The following is a 20,644-nucleotide window of genomic DNA, read 5'->3' as shown; positions in this document are numbered from 1 at the left end:
TTGCCACATCATTTGGAAGTCTCACATTCACTCATTCCTTTGACCCAGCTGATAGCATTTAGGTTGCTTTTCAGTACTATTTCTAAAACATTAAACCACCACTCTCTCTGATTTTATCATTTGACTTCTAAACCACAGCCCTTTTACATCACTGTTCCCTGAACTCACTTTTCTAAAATGACTCTGTCCCCTCACTCATGTTCTGTTCTTATTCATTGTCTGCTTTCTCAAATAAGTAACCATTTGTGTTGATCCTAATACCTAAGAAGAGTGAATTAATATTTGAGTACTTACTATGTGCCAAATGCTTTAAGTCCTTTATCACATATTAGTTTATTCATACCCTCTCTGATGCGGCCTTATCAGAATTTAGTCCTTCCTTCCTATGTGATGTGTGACAAAACATACACATCTCTGTTATATTATTTATTTATCTATATAACTATCTGCCCAATCAGACTGAGTTCCTAAGGGCAGGGACCATATACCTTTAGATCCTAGCAAGCAGTACCTTATCGGACCCTCAGTGTTTTTTCTGAACTCAATTAGGCACCTACACTGCTTGGTGATTCTTCATCTTCATCAGAGAAATGATCTTCTGTCATTTCTCCAACACAATCCTCATAAAAACTACTGAAAGTCTTCATAACTTTCCTCTAACTCTCACAATTCTTATCTCATTCTTAGCAAATAAACATGCCTTTCTGTCCCAGTTTCTTTCCTCAAACTGTCCCTCTCTTTTGAAATGCACTCAACCATCAAAAAGTAGAACTTAACCAAGCATCAGTTCAAATCATTCCTATATCATAAAGCCCACCGTGATAATTCTACCCATAAAGTGTTCTCTACTTTACATAAACTTAACTTATAATTATATAAAACTTAACTTTCTCATTTATTCACTTCATTTAAAGGTTTGTATATTATAGGTAGAAATATCCAATCTTCCCACTGAAATAATAAGTTTCCTAAGCCTGATAATTAAGTTATATCCACACGTCATTGTGGCTTCCTCATCATTTAGCATGGGGTCATATGTTAAGTTCTAAATAAACAACTTCTGAATGGGTTTAGAATCTCTCTTCTTTTGTTTTCAAAGATACAGAGACATAATTTTTACTCTAAAATATATAGAATTAATTATATCATGTTCTTGAGAGAAAAATACTACATGTAACTATGTGTGCATTTTGAAGATCTTTTAGAATAGTTACTGAAAGTTATTTATGACTCTATTGTTATCCTGATATTTTCTAACAGGATGGGTGAAATTAAGCCAGAAGAGTTCTTTGTTTCTACCAAGACTCTATAGACAAGAGCGTGTTCCAGGTGATTCAAGAGTAATCATGAAGTGCAACAAATGTGACTTTGAAAGTTGGCTGTCTTTTGGTTGTTCAATTAAGTAATAAATAACTGTTATTTTTTCTAAGTAATAAGGATAAAAATTAATCTGAAGAAAATCATAATCTACTTGCATGATCTATCTGTCTATCTAATATTGGCTACGTCTGTATCACTCAAGTTTTATTTCAGATTATGGCATAAATACATAATTTTAAGTGTGTCACATTCCTCACATTAGGTTAAGAGTTTAGATTGCTTAAGCTATTTTGAAACTATAGCTAGCCTGACAATTTTCTGAAAAATATTAGCATTACTTAACTAAAACTGTGTTTAAGAAGTGTTGTCATGGAGTTTTTCCCTAAGAGTTACAGACTATACTAAGTATAAAAGGTCAAGATTTTTTTCTGGATTAACCATCAGGCTGTCAGTTCCTTGGGACTTCTTTCCTACCCTTCTTTAGGTTAGGTATCACATTTTTCCTGTTTTCTGGCACCTTTCCTGATTCCTATGGTTTACTGAAGTACATTCTCAGAGGTTCCAAGAGTTCCTTCATTAGTTCTTTTTAAAAAATTAGATGTGTTTCACCTGGACCTGCAGATTTATATAATTTGGTCAGATAGGATTATCATTTTTCTAGCTATTGTCATACCTTGCCAAATACATATTAATTTCCATTTTCTTAATACTATTGCCTTTTTATACATTAAAAGTAGATTCTGTTTGAATTTTCACTTACCTCAGTCGTATTAACTTCGTATAGCATACATTATACGAAGTTATACGACTTTAAATCTCTGTGTACTTGGTCAGTGCTTACCCATATCTTTTTGAAACCCAGGCACTCCTATAAGTCCTTCATGGGCAAATAAGAATTGATTCTTCAAAACAGCATTTTCCTAACAAATTTGATGATTTTTGTGAACATAAGTCTTCATATACAATAGAAAATATCCTAGTTACTAAATGTAACACAAAGGGAAACCATGAAGAAAACAGTATAAGAAATAAAAAAAAAAAAAAAAAAAGGAAAATAACTATGACAATTATGGGAGAGTAGGGAAGCAATACAGAGATTAAAATAATGAGAAACTCTGCCTACAAGGGTTCATAGTATTCACTCTCAATATTCTCATGTTCTCTGGTCTTGATAGAAAAACAGAATGTCTATGGTACCTCAGGCCCTGTGGCCAACTAAAGGATATGTGACTTAAATTTTAGCTTTTTTCTCAGGACCGTGGCTGTCCCTACAGTCAGAAAACAGTTCAGGGAGCAGACGTAGCTCCTAAATGACACCAGCACAATAATCTGATCTCTCTGTTCTTTACAATGATTATCAAGACTTTATCGTTAGAATATTAACTTCCAGTCCTCTTTTTCCATTTCATTCCTCATAGAACTTGGGATATACTTACATTTCCTAACTGACTGCAACCCAACAGCTAAGGAAAGCCTTTTTCTTTCATCAAAACCACCTCAAAGGGGGCTTACAGTGACAGCCTAATACTAGGAACTCCACAACGCTAGTTTTTTTTACCATGAGAAATACAAGATCAGTTAATGTAAGAGTCCATGTATTTTTTAATTATACATATTCAGAAATAAAAGTCTTAAAAATATTTTTTAGAACTCATAAAAATTTACCAGCTTGAAATATTCTTAACAACTTTCCTATCATAGATAATGTCCTAATATGATTGTAATGAGGTATACAGGCCACACGAAAACTTGTTTATGTTCCCCAAGTAGAGGCACTTTCAGTGATAGAGATTTTGCTATATATTTATCTCCTCCTTAATAGCTTCTAGTCAACCATTTTTTCAGAAAAACTTTATGACACCAATAATCTGATCTTTTATGACTTAACTTGTGAAATTCTACAGCTCTGTTGGGCCTCTATAATATGATCATTAAGTAGCCTCCTGACCTCAGATGCAACCAGAACCAGCCCAAGAGAACCAGGGAAACCTGTTGCTCACAGAGTTGATGCATCAGTTTAATTCCCTAATCCAAGGAGTGGTGTCCTCCTTCAGGGCCTTATCAAACACTGGTCCATGTGCTCTGCCAGCATCCTTTCTACCTCTCCTCCTCTCTTGCTGAACTGGAATTAATTCTTAAGGTTTTGGATAAATACCTCTGTGAAGACTTTTCTGATTGCGTCAACTAGATTAGTTTCTCCTGTGATACAAATTCATTGCACCTTGTTCTTGTTATTCACAGAACTCATCAAAATTCTAACTCATCTTGGGCACAAGTGGTGATGGTCAGCTTTGTACCCCATGAATATGTATAACCAATAAATTTTTTTAAGAAACTGTAATTGAATACCTAGATACTTAATAAATTTGTTTAATGAAGGAATTAATCCATAAACATGAGGAAACTCCTCTTCATGCCAACTTGTACATGTGGCTTAAATATTCTTTTAACATGATTATGTTCGTAGTGAAAATACTCAGCACTGAAAATTTTTAGAGACTCAACTTGTTTTTGCCCTAATTCCTTTTAATACTACTTTATTTCGTGAATTAAAAGTCAATTAACTGTTTTTAATCAAACATGTATTTCCTGCTAAAATGTAAAACAGCGACTAATTAAGAAGCTCAGTTGTAATCTACTGTTGAGGCATAGCAAAACTATAGTAAGGGTTGTTATGGACGATTTACCATGTAGCCAGCATACAGCCATCATCCGGAATAGATAAAGTTAAAATCTTAATAGTTATCTAAATTTTGTTCCAAATCAGAGAGATTAGTTTGGTTAACAGAAATACTTTAAGTTTTTTATTTTTGTTTTTAGTTTTTGAGGGGGAAACGTAAGGGAGCTTTGTGAAGTTTATGAATCTTAAATGTATATATTACACATGACAAATTATAAGCAAATGGTCTAGAGGTGAGAAAGGCAGAAAAGGAATGAATACTTTTCTCAGTAGTTACTGACAATTATATCAAAATGCTGTAATCAATACTCATGTCATAGACACATGGAAAATCATGTAGCCAATGAGAATAAAAACCTGCACCTACATTATAAGGTACCAAATCCTCTTACCAGAAACTTTTTGTATTACTTCATTAACTTCCTTCATGAACACTTTTTGTACAAATACCAAGTGGTTTAGAAGATCAGTTGTGAGATTATGTTCAAAGGAACCAACCTGCCAAACAAAATCAGATGATTAGATTAACACTACTGACTATATTAGTTTTATACCTTTTCCCTCACATGAATCATCCAAAACTCTGAGGAAAAAGAGAAAATTATCTACATACTATTTGAAATCAATATATTGATTGAAGAAGGATTAAAAATAATCAGAGTCTCTAATACTTTATCAGCCTGACACCTGTTATGGATCATTCTCAAAACGTTTTGTTTTTTTAATATAATAATAGTCAATAAGGTATGAAAAATCTTTTGAAAACAAATGAAAATCATACTTTAACTATGTAATTTGCTAATTTCAAAATTAAAATTTTTCCTAGCATGAAATTTATTTCTATTGATCACTACTGAGGTCTTAGAACCATTGACAAGTATCATTACAAGTGAAAGTAAAGTGTATCTACTCATTCAAATATCTATTGACCATCTATTCCATGTATCACATTAGGTAGTAAGGATACAGCTATGAATAAAAACAAAAATTTAGATTTCAGGCTTACACTTCAGTGAATTAGCAAATCAGAGATACCCAATCAAGTTTTAATATAATTTATGCCCTATGATTTGTTCAAGGTATTAAAATTTCTGGCAAGAATGGCAGATTTATAGAACCCCTAATTGAAGTTGAGTATTATAGCATAGATAGATTTAAACATCCTCATGATTAAGGCAAATGCTTCATCAGTTGCCACTTTGACAGGGTTCATATTTTGATCAAAAATTAAAAGAGCAAAATAGATTTGGTAGTCTTAAGCAAGAAGTCACAGGAAGCCTAAGTTGTACTAGACACTTTTATTTTGTGTACAGTAGTAGAAAAAGGGGAGAGATGATTTTCAGGAGTGTTTATTGCGGGCCATAGTAAAATACTCAATTCTAAGAAGGATGCAATATTAGGTTCTTTAAAATGTTTAAAATTAACTGCATTTTTACTAAATTTTGGATTGTGTTCTGTCTCAATTACAAACTTTATGCCTTTCAAAAATCTAATATTAGTAAGGAATTACACAATGCACTGCATCAGATTTATTTTATTTCAAATGAAGCATTTATAATAGTTTTGCTAAACTGAAGTTTGGGGCACTTATTTTTCAGAATGGAAAGCACACATGAAACATACTTTAGAATCTTTTAAGTAAATCATTGACTTGTTAGAATCTTGCTTTTTTTTTTTCTGTACATTTGTTTTTCACATACCAAAATCCCAACTCTAGAGAGGTGTTAGGGCAAGCAGGTTCTAAAGAAGGTAAATCAGAGTTAAATATATCCCCTGTAGCTGTAATATTTCTATTAAAGAACCCAGAAAGCTCTCTTACAGATGCTTCAAACTCTAGAGAAAATCTATGAAACAAAAAGCAAATTGCTTTCTGATAAGGTTGTAATTGTTTCCAACAGAAACTGACAAGGTAGGCTGAGAAATAGCACAGTGTGCCTGGAGGGAGGCCACCTAAATGTGGCTCCTACCTCTCTCACTTGATAGCTGGCAGAATAAAGGAAAGTTGTTTACTCTCTCTGAGCTTCAATTTTCTACTATATAAGATTATGTTAATAACAGATGACCTGCTCACAACAAAACAAATGAAAAATGTGTCCAAATGCTTTTTAAATTCTTGACAGGTTGTAAAGATATAAAGTAAAAAAAAAATAATAGAATCAGTTATGCCGGCTTTCCATTTACCTTAGTAAAGAAACTAGTCTGTGAACCTGACTATTTTATCTTCCTTTAGATTATTGTTAATGATTGTGTATACCTGTATGAATTATGTGGTCATACTTAATAGAATCAGTTATGCCGGCTTTCCATTTACCTTAGTAAAGAAACTAGTCTGTGAACCTGACTATCTTATCTTCCTTTAGATTATTGTTAATGATTGTGTATACCTGTATGAATTATGTGGTCATACTATGGCTCAGTTTCCTCATTTATAAAATGAGAACAAATATATCTACCTCATAGGGTTAAGGACTGCAGAAGTCAATGCATGTAAAACACTTAATGAAGGTTAACTGGTATTTGTTTTATAGTCAAATGAACCATGAAAATATTGCATACATGGATGTTAAATCCAATATAAGAAATGTAAATTCAAAGATGACTAATATATTTAAAAAGGAAACATGCTTTAATAAAACTACACGGAGAGAGGGAGACAGACATTCCCCCATCCGTGGCCCTGATTTAGTAAAGAACTTTTCTGCAGGAATAAATGACTTAGTACTTTCTTACCTTAAAAGTCTGGATCGCTACATATTTTGGTATACCTAAATACTGAAGACTCCTAAGTTACAAAGAGTAGGAAAATTTAAAAGTAAACTTACTTCCGCCACACAACGTAGATAATTTCCCTGTAAATAGTAGCCCTGTTTAGAAGGCAGTTCATCTATACTCCACACCTGATCTGAATAACTGTCATGTTCTTCCATTATGTATTTCCCTGACATAGTAACAGGCGGAAGGTTAAGACTGGCAGAAGGAGGAATGGTTGACATATCTGTGGCAGAAACTTTTGAAGTAAAACGTAATCTGTGATTTGGCAGCTCAAATGTAAATCTTGTCTGTGCACCTGTAAGAAATAAGAAAAGTTATTGTTTATGAAGGTGCTCATTCACTCATTCATTCCTCACTTTTTCCAAAAATGGTGTCTACGAAAAATGTATGAATATTGCACTAGCACTACTGCCAGCATCACCAAATAAAAACATCAAGATTGAAATAATCCAAGGCCTCAGTTACTGGGTCATACCTTATCACTAATGCAGTCATTTTTTTACTGTTCTTGTCCCTTTCCTTCATTTCAAGAAGAATTTGGGGTTCTTATATATTTGACAAAATGTTTACTCTGCTTCTAAATATTTCTATCTTCCTAGTTCTAAACTGCCTATCTGGCTTTTGATTTGCTGCTTCTGTTGACCCTTGTATTTCATGGGTGTTCTAAATAAATGAGTCTAATTTATTGTAAGCCCTGTCCTCCAATATCTGAAGCCCTAAGGCTCCTAACTTTGACAGATCTGGAAACACACTTTAGAGTACTTTTGTTTCTGGTAATATAAAAGTCTAAATGTTCAGAAAAACCCCTCTTAATAAAGAAAACATAAAATGCTAGGGATGGAAATACATTTATACATACATACATACATAAATACATACACAAATGTATGTATGTTTATATATATATATGAGAGTTTTAAAAATTATTAATGTAATTTATCATGTTGACAGAATAAAGGAGAAAAAAACATTTTCATTTCAATAGAAACAGAAGGAAGTATCTGATTATATTTTGCAATTATTCGTCATAGAAACTCTTACCACGTTAGAAAAAGAAGTACATTTTCTTAACCTAATGAAAGGAACCTAGAAAAAACCCACAGCAAATATTAGATTCACTGGTAAAATGCTGATTCCACTAAAAAATGGGAATAAGACAAGGCAAGCACAATAAGACAATACAAAGAAATAAAAGGCATAAAAGCTGGAAAGGAAGAAACAAAATATCATTATTTGCAAATAGTATGATTGCTACCAAAAAAACCCTACAATGAATCTACCATTTATTAGCAATAATAAAATATTTAATATGGCTGTTGAGTATGAGATTAACATAAAAGCATCAAGCATACCACCAACGAAGTTTGGAAAAATGCCATTTTACAAAAGAGAATATTTGTAATAGCTACAACAACAACACAGGTATCTAGGTACCTAAATAAATAAATATCTTGCAGAAGTTGCACAAAAACCTTTAAATAGAAAAATTTTTAACTTTATGGCAAAATATTAAAGAAAACCTAAAGAGACAGAGAAACAGACTTATTCAGAACTAGGAGGGTTAAATATTGCATAGTTGTCAATCCTCCCCAAAATAAATTTATAGATTCAGTGAAATTCCTATAAAAATTCAAAAGGGCTTTTTCAGGGAATATGACAGACTGATTCTAAAATGTATATGGAGCAGCAAAGAACCAAAAATAACCAGAGCAATTCCTAAAAATGGAAAAGTCAGGTAGCAATGAGATACTGGTGCAAATAGACCAATGAAACAGAATAGAAAACTCAGAAATAGACTCCATATGTAAAAAACACTTAATATATGACTAATTTTTGGATAATGAATCACTAAAAAAAAGGAATGGATTAGTCAATGAATGATGCTGAGATAACTGGGTATGCCTACTACCCCACAGCAAGTTTAAAAATAATAATCATCATCAATTCAAAATAGACTAATAAATATGCATAGCAAAACTCAAAACATCTAAGAAAAAATATTAGAGAATATCTTCATGATCCTGGGAAAAGAAGGATTTCTTCAGGACATAAAAATACACATCATACAGGAAAATACTAGTAAATTCAGTTACATTAAAATTAAGACTATCTGTTGATCAAAAGACAAAGTGAAATGATAAGCTTCTAACTGGGTGATCACACATGTTAAACATATAACATCAAAGATATAATATACAGAATATATAAAGAATTCCTGTGAATCAAGGAAAACATAAATGCCTTGATGATAAGTTGGCAAAAAAACAAACAAGCAAAAAAGAACCATCAACAGGCGTTTCATATAAAGAAAACAAATAAGGAGCTCTTAATCATATAAAAAAGATTCAGCTTCATTAGTAATCAAAGAAATATAAATTAAAACCACAAGGAGATACCATTCCACACTTACCAGACAAGCAAAAATTAAAAAGTCAGACAATACCAAGTGTGAACAAGGATGTGGAACAATGAAAACTCTCATCTAATACTGGTGGGAGAATAAATTGGAAAACAGTTTTGCATTTCCTAGTAAAACCAAAGATGTATTTACCGTACAACCAAATTTTACCACTCGTAAGTAAATACCCTTGAGAAACTCAAACATGCAAAAGCAAACAAAATCATTTATGAATATACAAGCGTACTTCAAAAAGTTCATGGAGGGCTGGCAAGTTAGCTCAGTTGGTTAGAGCACAGAGCTGATAACATCAAGATCAAAGGTTAGGCTCTCTATATTAGCCAGCCACCAAAACAAAACAAAAGTTCATGGAAAGATTTGTATTATCTTTTAATTCTATTTTCCCACAAACTTTCTGAAGTACCCTCATATACCTACATGGTAAAACTACAAAGCAGCAGCAAAGGAATGGGTAAGACAAAATTCATGATAGTGGTTATTCCCAAAGCAGTCATAGGGACTGCCTTTGAAGGAGGCTACTGGTATTGTTCTAATTCTCAGATTGTGTAGTGGGTTGGTGAGTTTACAGTACTTAATTATTTTTTAAAGTGTGTGTATGCATAATTCACATGCTTTTGTATATATGACACATGTCACAATAAAAATTAAAAAGCAAAGAATTTTGGGATAGGGTATATAAAGGTTCCCAAACCACACAGAAGAAGCTATTTTAGAAAAATAAAATTACCTCTGATTTAAGCTAAATGCACCCAATGTGAAAATAAACCAAGTTATTCAGACTATAAAAACCTAACAGATGTTCATTTATTCAACTTTAGTTTAATTGGAGAATTGGCTTCAACAGTTGAATAACTAATTTTAAACAGTTCAAAGAAGGGTCCATTCTGGCCATTCACAGAGGTGCACTGATATTTTTTACTTGACTGGAGAATATCATTAATGAAATTTAAGTGTTGTTAAAATTGTTTAGATTTTCATATAATATCTATAAAACTAAATTTACCTTCTCATCAAAATATCACTAATTTCTCAAATCATAAATTTTAAGAGATAGGATTCAAAATTCAGCATTACCTGTCATTCCATGACTTCTCATTCTTCCCATCTTGTATTCTGCTTTCAGAGATGGTAAAAGTGCTGCTCCAATGGCTATACCATCTAACATGGCACTGAATTTAAGAACAATAGGCTTCTTTTCTAAGCCTTCTGGTAGCTGAGGAAATTCATTTGTTTCAACGGGAGTTTGATTAACACTTGTTGGAGTTTTTTCAGAAGGTAGCGGGGTTGCAATATCTTCTTTTACAGGCTGTGGGCTATAAAACAAAAAAAAAAAAATTTTTTTTTAAAGTACAATTAACAGCTGCCATTTTACTGTATAAAACTATTGGATGTCTCAGTAAAAAATAACAAATATATATTGTGAACAAATGTTTCTTTCAAATATCATATTATATTAAGACTTCCTAAAACCAGCCACTGAGCAATGATGATCTAGAAAATTAGACAAGAAGAATAACAATATATACTCCTAGAATGTTATACTCCCAAGGTGATTCATGCCATTAATGCAAAACTGAAATTTAAACTCAGATTTGTCTGATTCCAAATTCTATGACTTAACCATTTTGTACTCTACTGATGATTGTAATACTAATTATACTACTGCCACTACTATTACTGCCACTATTAACAACACCAACAGTAACAATAATTACAAGTGTCAGGTATCATTCTTAGTGCTTTGTGGGTTCTATCTCATTTGTCTCACAAAACCCTTTGAGTAGGTACTATTATCTCGGCTTTGTAAATGAGGAAACGTAGCTAGAAAGTGGTGAAACTAAACTTTTGACTCTGACTCCAGAGTCTGATTTTTATACTACTACACTCTACTGACAATACATTACAATAAGGAAAAATTCTTTGGAGTATTTTAAAACTAATGTTCACAATACACATTCTGGATTCCATATTCCTTTCATGGGAGAAAAATATTTAAGTTTTTACTACTTAGTCAACTTCAGCCATAAATTAATATTACATCAGAATTAAAGATCTAAATAGAACAATTAGAAAAATCACTGCTTTAGGGTACCATCAAAAGACACACTAATGTTTTCCCACTTTATAGGATGAGGAAAAGGAAACATAAGGCAACTTTTTTACCTTTTCCATATATTTTTATTAGCTATAGCTTTCAGAGGCTGGGAATAAGGATAGCAATGCAGGTGAATGAATAAAGGCTATAGACACAGGAACAAAAGTTAATGTGAAAAAGTCTGATTTATTGTCCTTTAAAATATTTATGTGGCATGGTCAAATCGTGCATTGAATCATATATAATAATTTCACACAGAGGACAGCACAAAACAATGCATGGAACATAAATCACCACTGCAATTTCTTAAACCTTATGCAGCCATAAATTTCAATGAATTCAAAGTAAACAAGGATTGATATAGTCTTAGAATTCATCAATTTGCTTTTTATTACTAACTCTTATGAAGCCACAAATCTCTAGAATCTCAAACTTTATTTATGCAATATGGAACACTGACAATTACATTTCTGACATAGTACTTAAATGTTATCCAATATGATTCCCCCATGATTATTGGCTACTCTTCACTTGCCCCATTGTCCATAATGGTCAATACTTAGAAGTAGCCTTTCATCTTCCTCCAAACTTTTTTTTGAGGTATTATATAGAATCACAGCACATAAACAAATAAAATAACTCACACTGTAGAAGGCTGTCTGATGAGGTCTGAGATTTGTTTAGACAGCTGATGAGAACTACGAACCATCATGCTATGTAAGGTAGCAGGGTGCTGAGGAATGTTGATGCTGATAGCTCCTACTTTAAATACAGCAGCATTGTTTGTCTTCAACCCTCTCTGGGCACTGTAGAGAGCTTGCGACTTGGCAATGCTACATTTCACTACAGTTCTATCAATAGAGAAGGGAGACCATTAAAATACAGCCAAATGAAGAAAAATTTTGAAAAAGAATTGAGAGCAAGAAAAATACTTTTAAATAATTCGATGAACTAAGATAACAAGATTTTTCATGTGTTTAAATTACATATTGAAGAAACAATGTTTTCTAAAAATATTAAAATACATTTATTTTGTACACTGCACTAAATAGTATTCCATACACACACACACACACACACACACACACACACACACACATTCCATTTTGATTTTTTCCCCCTTTCAGAACTCCTCTTTTCTTCTCCAACTTACTTTAGGGATCTGTACAACCATTATGAGAGACAAATACTGAATATAAAAGCAAAAAATGCTATTTAAAATCTAATCAAAAGCCAAAGAAATACTCTAACAATCATCTACTATGTTAGGAGAAATTGATAGGAATGAAGAAAATGCAACTTGCATTTTCTGTTTTTTTATTCTCAATTTATATCTTCAATGAGTGGCAAAGAAGTTGTAGATATCTGACTCAAAATGCGCAAGGGAAGCCAAAGAAATACTCTAACAATCATCTACTATGTTAGGAGAAATTGATAGGAATGAAGAAAATGCAACTTGCATTTTCTGTTTTTTTATTGTCAATTTATATCTTCAATGAGTGGCAAAGAAGTTGTAGATATCTGACTCAAAATGCGCAAGGCTACTATTCTTAGTTAGGAATTAGTGTGCTTTACTGTACAGACATAAAGCAAAGATACTATCTTTCTTGATTTTTTGTTCTCTCCTTCCAATGCCTCGAACAGTACTTGGAAGATAATAGGCACTCATATATTTGTAAAATGAACGATCAGAAAGAAGTAAAATAGAAGAATGACTCTCAACACAACTGTGGAATTCCACAGATAGCATATGATAGGACATGTATGTAGAAGCCATAATGAAGCAGTCTTTGACATATAAAATGGAAAAGTAATGGACTGCATCATTAAGGACCCAGACAGTAAAGAGATTTAAATTAAATGTTATCCATCAAAGGTGCAAAGGATTCTTGGCACTAAACAGATTAGGCAAAATACACAAAATGCAAATTTCATATTAACTCCAGTTTACATACATTAATATCTGCTTAGGCTGCAGAGGATTCATCAATGGTTTATTTACAGTCACAAGGATATAAAGAATCAATTTATCACATTTAACTTCTATTAGAATAAGCCTTGAGAAGCGTAACAGTGGCTCTATCAGAGAACTTGATTATTTACAGATGGTGAAATTCAGGCATTATATAAAATTCAAAAATGATTACTAGAGAACTATACTCCTTTCTTCTACCAGACACTATTTCTCAGAGATTGTCACTGACTTGGGGTGTAGGATGTGCAAGTATTGTACAGAATTGGTCTAGCCAGCAGGAGAGTAGGCTCTGAAATGCTGACTACTTATTGAATTTTGAATCTTTTTTAACATTATAATCATCAAAACCACTGTTTATCACCAATGATATTTCATTTTAAGCACAGTTTCATCATGAGCCAGAATATACCCAGATGGTGCTGAAATGCAAATGACTTTCTACCTGTGAACAGTATCCGTCTATTGAATGCAACTAAACATACGTTTGCAAAGAAATCTATCTTTCTACCACAGCAGTCATAAAATTCCACACCTATCTCACTGTTTACCTTTATAATCTGTAGAAGCTTGCCTAAATATTACCATTGATTGAATAAGTACACATATAACACCAGATTCTTAATTATACACCAGAAGTCAGAATGAAAAGCTAAGGGGGTGACTGCTCCCCTACTGTAGATCCTACTATGGTATTTCCAGTGGAAACTTTGATTTTAAGGGCTTCAGGGTCTCTGTATTACCCAACTTCAGAGGGCCCCATTCACACTATAGTCTATGTAAATGATGTCCACAACTACAATGTAAGCGGTGCTCATTGGAATTGGTCCCATACCAATCAAACCTAACAAGAAACTGTAGATGATACCCTTGTCAAACTGCACATCCAGAGGGCCCCATTCACACTATAGTCTATGTAAATGATGTCCACAACTACAATGTAAGCGGTGCTCATTGGAACTGGTCCCATACCAATCAAACCTAACAAGAAACTGTAGATGATACCCTTGTCAAACTGCACATGGAAAGGATGTAAGGAACTGATGAATTAAACAGTTTACAGGCTGCCAATATGAGTTATCTAATCATAATTTCATTAGAATTGTTGAAGAGAGCTGTCACCTAATCTAGGCCACACAACATGTTGTATATGCATAAGAATGTTACACAAGAAAGAAGTGCTCAGAATTGAAGGTGATAACTATAAAAACTTGTATTATGCTAAGTATGCCTGATATACAAATCTTTCCATTAACTTTTTGAAGTACACTCATACATGAAAAGTTCATGGCAAGTGACCAAGAAGATTGGTTAAAGAATTCACTGACAGTGGTGGTCTGCATCACGTGGTTCCCCTAGATCCACTGTGAGCCTTAGTCACAGTGACCACAGTGCCTCATCAGGAAAGGACCTTTTCCCATTTTCTTTTATTTCCTGAGTCCAAGCAGTAGGGCCTTAAAAACAGGTCAGAAATCCTTGTGTATACAAAAGGTTGAGTAAATGATCTGAGGATTTGCTTTGGGGACTCATTATCTCTATCTCTAGCTCCACCCCGCCTACTTCAGAACACAGGTCCCAAACTTTCCAGGCTGGCAGAGAGAGTAAATTCTTGTTCTGTGCTGCCTGCCTCAATTCAGTTTTGCCTCAAAATCTCTGTAAGGAGGGTGTGGAGTGTTATGATCAGATGCTATTTAGCCAACTATTAAATATCATTGGAACTTTCTTTGCCATTTGGCAACTCTCAGCAGGAAACCCTAAAAGGGGAGATTAGTGGCCTGTAAGTGATGTCACAACAGGGACCACGTCTCAGTTTCTTACTGTTGCACCCCTGGAGCCTAAAACAGAGCCTAGCACACAATATATAAGCTAGTAATTGTTGAGTAGCTGTGACCTTGAGCCAGTAAAAGAGCAATCCCTCTAAAGTCAATATTGATATTTTTTGTCATACATCCAGAGAACTCAGTGAAAAAGCAGAAAGAAACAATAAATCTTCTCTAGCTTCTATGACTTCTGTAGTGGAATTAAATGTGTTTTTCTATACCTGTTAAGATGATACTAACGTGGAAAAGTGGCTTCTAAAAAACCTGCAGTTCTTTAATTTGATATTAGTGCATTTATTATTTTTAGTACTTCTAGTTGGCTGATGAAGTGATATAGATCACAGATAATACCAGCAAAGGGCTGTTAATTGATGATGTTTTGTTTATGGCCTGTTACCAATACACAATGAAACAAATCTCAAGTATGATAATCTTACCAAGTAAAGGAAGGCACAATATTTCGGCCCCAAAATACATTCTTTGACATATTTTAAGATGGCTAATTCAGAAGAAATTTACATATATAAATACTAACAGGCAGGCTTCCTTTGAGGCGTCCCTCCTTTGGCTACTGTTCTTTCTGAGGGCAGCTGTGAGATTACCTGAAGTATTTTCATCTTCATTCAAGATGTTTCTACTTAACTTTTAACTTCTGACTTCCTTTCTTTCACTTGTGATGACCACCCCGCATACCTCGCCCCCCAGCTTCAGAAAAACCTGGTTTCAGGCCATTATCCTGGGGCTTGTACCTCCCCCTACTTCTCTCTCATGAACACTGGTATATGAACTTTGTACCCCCATTGGAAATTGGGACATTATTCTCTTGTGATTCCCCTGTGCTTTGCCCCCTCCCAGCACACTAATGAAATTTGTTATGCCTTTGCTTTATATTGATCTAAATTTGTCAATGACTTTTTTTTTTGATGGGTAAGGGGATCACAACCCTCGGCACAGTGTGGTCTGCACCATGTTCAGCCAGTGAGCACATGGGCCATCCCTATATAGGATCTGAACCCGCAGCCTCGGCTCTACCAGTGCCGCACTCTCCCGAGTGAGCCACGGGGCTGGCCATGTCAATGATTTTTATTTACGAACTTTCAGGGGTGAAGAGGAAGTTTTCCCTTGGCCCCTATACCAGCATGAAGCATAATATACAGATTTATCTATTTATTCACATATTCAAGTTTTAAAGAAAATGTCCAAAAAAATAAACAGTGCTCAGTAACGTATTAATTTGTCATGGTGGATGGGTTCATGTGATGAATATTTAAATACTGCACTTCAGTATTGCTCACAACCACAAAATATCAGATAGACAATCAGTCAAGTCAAGCCATTCAAAATCATATAGTAAAAGGCATAGATAAAACCTGTCAATAGAGCAATAAACTCTCCCCATTTTGAAAAACAGAACAGTAAGATTGAAATGTGCAGATGCATTCTTGTTAGTGTTTTAATCATTTCTGCAATTAGTGAAAACTCCTGCAAAGTGAATATTTTAGTTTCTATTATATTACTGGGATGCAGAAAGCTGTTACCCCAAAATATAGCACTTTGACATGCTGCAGTAAAGAAGCAGCCTTAAGTTCTCTCTGACCTTTCCCCCTCCCCCATCTGTCAATACTTAGTCACTCTCCAAAGCACAGGGTGAAGCTGTTCCCTGATCTGCCTAAAGTCCAACCTGCCAGAGAAGATAGTTATCTCTGGTACTTTCCATGATTTTTCATTAACTTAACTCATATCACAGAAAGGAAGACTGGAGTCTGTCAACACACCTGGACTAACTTTTGTCACAGACCATTGTCTTCCATTTCGGTCCCATTCAGTATTTTTTTTGGGGGGGGCAGCTGGCTGGTATCAGCATCCAAATCCTTAATGTTAGTAATACCATGTTCTAACCAACTGAGCTCATTGGCCAGCCCTCCATTCAGTACTTTGGAAGAAATATTTACCAGTCATTGTTAGCCAAATATACTTTGTCCCAGGCTATTTAAAATTCTCCAGGACCACTGCATCCCCCTAAGAATCATTTACTTTTATACCCCCATCACCCCATTTCCTACAGAGATGGGTGTATAAGCTCTGTACCCCAATGGAAAATTGGGACATTACTCTCTTGTGACTCCACCCTGTGTTTTGCCCCCTCCCAGCACATTAAATAATAAAATTTCTTATGCCTTTTCTTCAAATTGGTCCATATTTGTCAGTGATTTTTGTTAATGAACTTTCATGGATAAAGAGAAAGTTTTCTCTTGGCCCCCATAATATCAACAACATTAACCAGTATTTGTAAACATAGAAATTTTAACAGTAATGTGTCTAAAAAAGAACACACAACTACAGTGTACAATCTGTCAACAACAATGTATGCATCACCCAAAAGATAGTCCTTATCTGTGTGTTCCTTGAATACCAGTAAACTTTAATCTACAAAAGGGTCTATGTTAAAGCTATAAGACATTAACTAACTACATACATTCACAGCCATATAGATAACTTAAATACTAAATACTTATCTTTAAAACTATTCAATACTATGTTAATCACAAGGTCATGAAAAAGCATAATATGACATACAGAAACTCTTGTTTGGCTGTACTTGTAGGAGATGTAGGAAAATCCTCCAGTCTACAGATGAAGATTCAAGAGAAAGCAGGAAAACAAAAAGGAAGCAAATAAACATTCATTCATAAATTAGTTACAATATGACCAATTATCTCAAAATCTTTTCTAATTTCCCATTCTTAAAATTTTTCTTCCAAGTACCTTTTAAACTATTTTTTTTCAATCCATTTCCTTTTAATTGCAATTGGAAATAAAATGCCAAAGAATACATCCAAAAATTCTAAACACTATGAGTTTGTCAGTGATTACGTATAACTTATTTTTCAAATAAACAGATCTTTACTTGGGCGGGGAAGGCAAGAAATTTTAATTATATAATATTTTTTTTAAAAATGTTTCATAAATATTATGTTTAGCATGTTTAGAGGCCCTTTAAGCCCTTCTCTTAAGAGAAAATGGATAAGGGAGATAAGAGGATAGAGTAAATAAAACACATGGGACATCTACTGAATAGGTTAAAGTAACCATGGTACTTCAAATTTAGAGTCAACAAAAGAATCACGGAATTCATGGTCTGATAACTCCACAAAAGCATCACGGTAAGGTGGAAGGAGTATAGGTTCAGTCATCTCTTCTTACTGACTGTATGATTTTAAGTATATACTTTGACTTTAGGCAAATACTTTGATCTTTCTGAACCTCAGCTTATTGTTCTGTAAATGGAGATGAAACCATCCCAGTTCACAGGATCACAGTTAGGATTAAATAAAATAATCTATGTGAGGCTCCTGGCCCACAGTGGGCAACATAATATTGTAATTATTACATAATAACCACCCTCCCCTATATTGAATGAACAGAGAAAGATCTTATCTCTCACAACCACTGGAATTTACTGGTCTTTCTTGAAAAGATTGTTTAGGAAATGTGATCTGGACACTAGGCACCTATTATGAAATATACCATCTTTAGTTCTAGACTTACAGGTCCAAATGATTCCAGCAAGACTTAAACCTGAGATGGTCTCCAGGAAGTCTTAAGAATGGGCTCTAGGGTTACTAATTTTAACCAAAATTTATTGCAGAAATCTATGGCTCATTTATAAACATCCATTTCAGGAAATGTTCCCTGAAACAGTAATCATGTTATCCAGATTTTTAAAATACTATACTTAGAGCTATAACTTATCATACTTCTTAGTCAACCTATGAATAATAAGTAATTTTTATAGCACTGAATCAAATCCTTTTTTTAGGCAGCATTTAGCATGATGGATGCATTGTAGGATAAGAATAGCACAACATTAACTAGCTATAATATTAAGAAAGGGCAAATCCTCAAAATCTGACAACTTTATCATTTTGTGGTTACAACATAAAACTGTTCCACCAAAAGGAAGTTAGAAACAAAGTTATATATTACCCAGGGTATGAACAAAGTCAAATGGTTAAATGTATCAATTATAGATTAGTGATCTGAATATCACATATAAAGGTAATCATCATCAAAACAATTCTGAATAGATCCAAGAACCAAACTTATAAGGAAAGGGTAAGAACAAAGAGTCAAAATAAAAGCATATGATATACTCATTATAAGAGGCCTATATATACTATTATAAGGATTTCATAGGCTTTATTGTCAAATTCATTAAATACAAAAATGACAAGAGTAAGTTTTAAAACCCAGCATGAATATGGGTAATGATTACTTAATATAAAATTAAGAGACAATCTATATTCTTTGCCTGTAATTTAGTTTTAATTAACTACTTGAATTACATGAATATTTACATCTTGTACGTTGAACTGAAATTTGTATGATTATCATTTTTGTTATTAGACAATCTTTTAAGGGGGTGGAAACAGGTAGTAAAATCAATTTTAGAAAAAAAAATCATCTTTCTAAAAACATTTTATTTGGTGACATTCTTAATGACAGTCAGAATCTCAGTATCTAGGATCATTATGTATATAAACCTCAAAACTCAGCAGATATGGGTTCATCCAAAGAGTTTTTCAGTTTTCCCTAAAAATATAACAAACAAGTATAGGAAAATAAAAATCAACACACTTACTGTATATTTGGTGTAATCCCTTCAAGCAGCACAATATTTACCCCACCAATATGAGCAGTGGCACATGTCTCAGTCATCTTTTGATGTAAAACATCTTAAATATGAGAAAAAATAATTATTTAAATCCTAGAAATAAGATAATTACACTTCATATTAAAAGTGCATTTTACTCATAATATACTCAGTGATAAAAGATAATTTTAAAGGTATGTTAAAATTTGTTCAACTATCTCAGAACTACTTTTTAAAATTTTCCTTACAGTTTTTTATTTCTCTGAATTCACAGATACATACATATTACATGTCAAAACTGGAATGATATAAATTATACACTTTAATAATATGACACTCATGCATTAAATAGTTTACTGGTATTAAATAATCTAATGGCATTTTAAATCTCAGAAATAATACTTGGTGCAGAAGACTTAGGAAAATTTAAAAAACACAGAATATAGAAACCACATAAACTAACATTATTGGTTCATATCATTCCTGTGATTTGAGTAAAGGGTGTAAATATTTTTACTGCTTACAACACCAAATGAAATCACATGTCATTTTGCCCATTTTTTCATGTAGCATTTTTTCGTATTAATAAATACTACAATAATTTTTAATGAGTAAATTGTAAAATGTTATGTGACTATAAAAATAACGTAACCAATTCTTTAATGCAAGACATTTGCCTGCTTTGTACCGACATCTTTTCATACAATTCTGATTATATCTTTTACCTAGGTTCATAGAATTGGGATTGCTGAGTCAAAGGATAAATGTGCTTAAAAGACTATTGATTAAAAACCTTTGGGAAGGTTAAACTAATTTATATCCATTTAGAAGTGAGTAAAAATGCCCCTTTCTCTGATTCTCACCAAAACTGGACATTGTCATTCTTTTTTTTTTTTTTCTTTTGTCTTTTTT

General features: G+C 33.2%; 1 protein-coding gene across 4 annotated transcripts in view; it reads right to left on the bottom strand.

Moving 5' to 3' along the window:
- The window catches only part of LOC103601127 (uncharacterized protein KIAA1109), a 127,838-nt gene that overhangs the window by 76,930 nt on the left and 30,264 nt on the right, over positions 1-20,644 (bottom strand). For all 4 annotated transcript variants that reach the window (XM_008585505.1, XM_008585508.1, XM_008585507.1 and 1 more), the window contains exons 15-20: positions 19,721-19,814; positions 17,656-17,706; positions 11,931-12,137; positions 10,266-10,504; positions 6,823-7,067; positions 4,393-4,498 (exon numbers count right to left, since the gene is read on the bottom strand). In XM_008585505.1, coding sequence (XP_008583727.1) covers positions 4,393-4,498; positions 6,823-7,067; positions 10,266-10,504; positions 11,931-12,137; positions 17,656-17,706; positions 19,721-19,814 — 942 coding nt within the window. The remainder of the gene's footprint in view (positions 1-4,392; positions 4,499-6,822; positions 7,068-10,265; positions 10,505-11,930; positions 12,138-17,655; positions 17,707-19,720; positions 19,815-20,644) is intronic.

The sequence above is a fragment of the Galeopterus variegatus genome, unplaced genomic scaffold (genome assembly GCF_000696425.1).
Source record: "Galeopterus variegatus unplaced genomic scaffold, G_variegatus-3.0.2 Scaffold3600, whole genome shotgun sequence".
Lineage (NCBI taxonomy): Eukaryota > Metazoa > Chordata > Mammalia > Dermoptera > Cynocephalidae > Galeopterus > Galeopterus variegatus.
The sequence above is the reverse complement of the archived record's forward strand: the minus strand, read 5'-3'. Positions and strand labels throughout refer to the sequence as shown.